The following is a 1,609-nucleotide window of genomic DNA, read 5'->3' on the forward strand; positions in this document are numbered from 1 at the left end:
TAGGGGGTAGAGCAGAGCTCACTCACAGCAGCGAGCCTAGGACCACCATGTTTGTCAAACGTCACCCGTATGTGTACGCGTGCAGAAAAGCACACGGAAGGGCACTCACTAGTGAGCAGCGGACTGGGGCGGCGTGGTGGAGACGCTGGTGGGAACGGGTGTGGAAGCAGGGAAACGGGAGTCAGAAAGAAAGGAGTCGGCTTCCATCCCCCCAAGTTCTCACCGCCCGCCCGTGCCAGGGGGTGTGCATGTCCCTGTGTCTAACCCGTCCCTAAGTGTGGTTCTATCTCCCAGGAGACTCGAATTCAACAGCCACTCCTCTGTCCCCCTCACACCCCCCCAACAAGTAAACAGACGTCATAAAGGCAGTTCACACCTGCACACTACAGCTGCTCACACCTGTGGCCGGAGAAGCTTCGTTTCGCCACGGTTCCAGCCACGGCGGAGACTCACGCCGGGCAGAGGACTGAGCTGGGGTGACCTTAGTGAGATGCTTACACCAGCCTGCACACAGCTGAGGGAAGGGAAGAGTTGGGGTATGAGGGCTGGGGTGTGAGGCTGGGGTGTGAGGGCTGAGGTGTGAGGCTGGGGTGTGAGAGCTGGGGTGTAAGCTGGGTGTGAGGCCTGGGGTGTGAGGGCTGGGGTGTGAGGTGGGGGTGTGAGGCTGGGGTGTAAGCTGTGTGGGTAAGAGCTGGGGTGTGAGGCTGGGGTGTAAGCTGGGTATGAGAGCTGGGTGTGAGGGCTAGGGTATGAGGGCTGGGGTGTGAGAGCTGGGTGTGAGGCCTGGGGTGTGAGGGCTGGGGTGTAAGCTGGGTATGAGAGCTGGGTGTGAGGGCTGGGGTGTGAGGCCTGGGGTGTGGGGGCTGGGGTGTGAGGCTGGGGTGTGGGGGCTGGGGTGTGAGGCTGGGGTGTGAGGCTGAGGTGTGAGGCCTGGGGTGTGGGGCTGGGGTGTGAGGCCTGGGGTGTGAGGGCTGGGGTGTAAGCTGGGTATGAGAGCTGGGTGTGAGGGCTGGGGTGTGGGGGCTGGGGTGTGAGGCTGGGGTGTGAGGCTGGGGTGTGAGGCCTGGGGTGTGGGGGCTGGGGTGTGAGGGCTGGGGTGTAAGCTGGTGTGAGAGCTGAGGGACTGTGCCAGGAAACAGTGGCAGCCGCCCTTCGGGGACTCCCAGCAGCTCCGTCGCTGCACACACTCAAGCCAATTGGTGCGTCCAGCTGGGATGGGGGAGGGACACGCGTGGAAGGGGGAGGGGGACTCTGGGGACAGTTGTGACCGAGACACGTCATACGCTATCTAGAGGAATCAAACAATTCAATGAAGACAGATCAAGTCTCGGGAAAACAGCCCTAGGTAGTGTGAAACTATCAGATAACAAATAGTGAGCACAAGACAGTCCCTGAAAGTCTGGAGAAGGGACGCTGGACACTGAACCCCTGTCACCTGCCATGGCCTTGCACCTGATCCCGGCAGAAACAGGAAGATGTGCAAATCTCTCCAAACCTCTCCCACATCTACCTGTGGCACACTGCCTGTCTGACAGGAAGCCAGCGTCTCGGGAATGGTGACCCGGGGGACAGGAGCTTGCTATTTCCTGCCAGAAGATTAGCCCCGACC

The 1,609-nt window shown here is 60.9% G+C and overlaps 1 protein-coding gene across 1 annotated transcript; it reads right to left on the minus strand.

Moving 5' to 3' along the window:
* Positions 1–393: 393 nt before the first annotated feature.
* LOC132652872 (uncharacterized) lies at positions 394–1,281 on the minus strand. The gene has a single exon (XM_060378808.1). It carries the CDS (start codon positions 1,279–1,281, stop codon positions 394–396), a length of 888 nt encoding a protein of 295 aa, XP_060234791.1.
* Positions 1,282–1,609: the final 328 nt, after the last annotated feature.

Source organism: Meriones unguiculatus, chromosome 3, assembly GCF_030254825.1.
Source record: "Meriones unguiculatus strain TT.TT164.6M chromosome 3, Bangor_MerUng_6.1, whole genome shotgun sequence".
NCBI classification, from domain to species: domain Eukaryota; kingdom Metazoa; phylum Chordata; class Mammalia; order Rodentia; family Muridae; genus Meriones; species Meriones unguiculatus.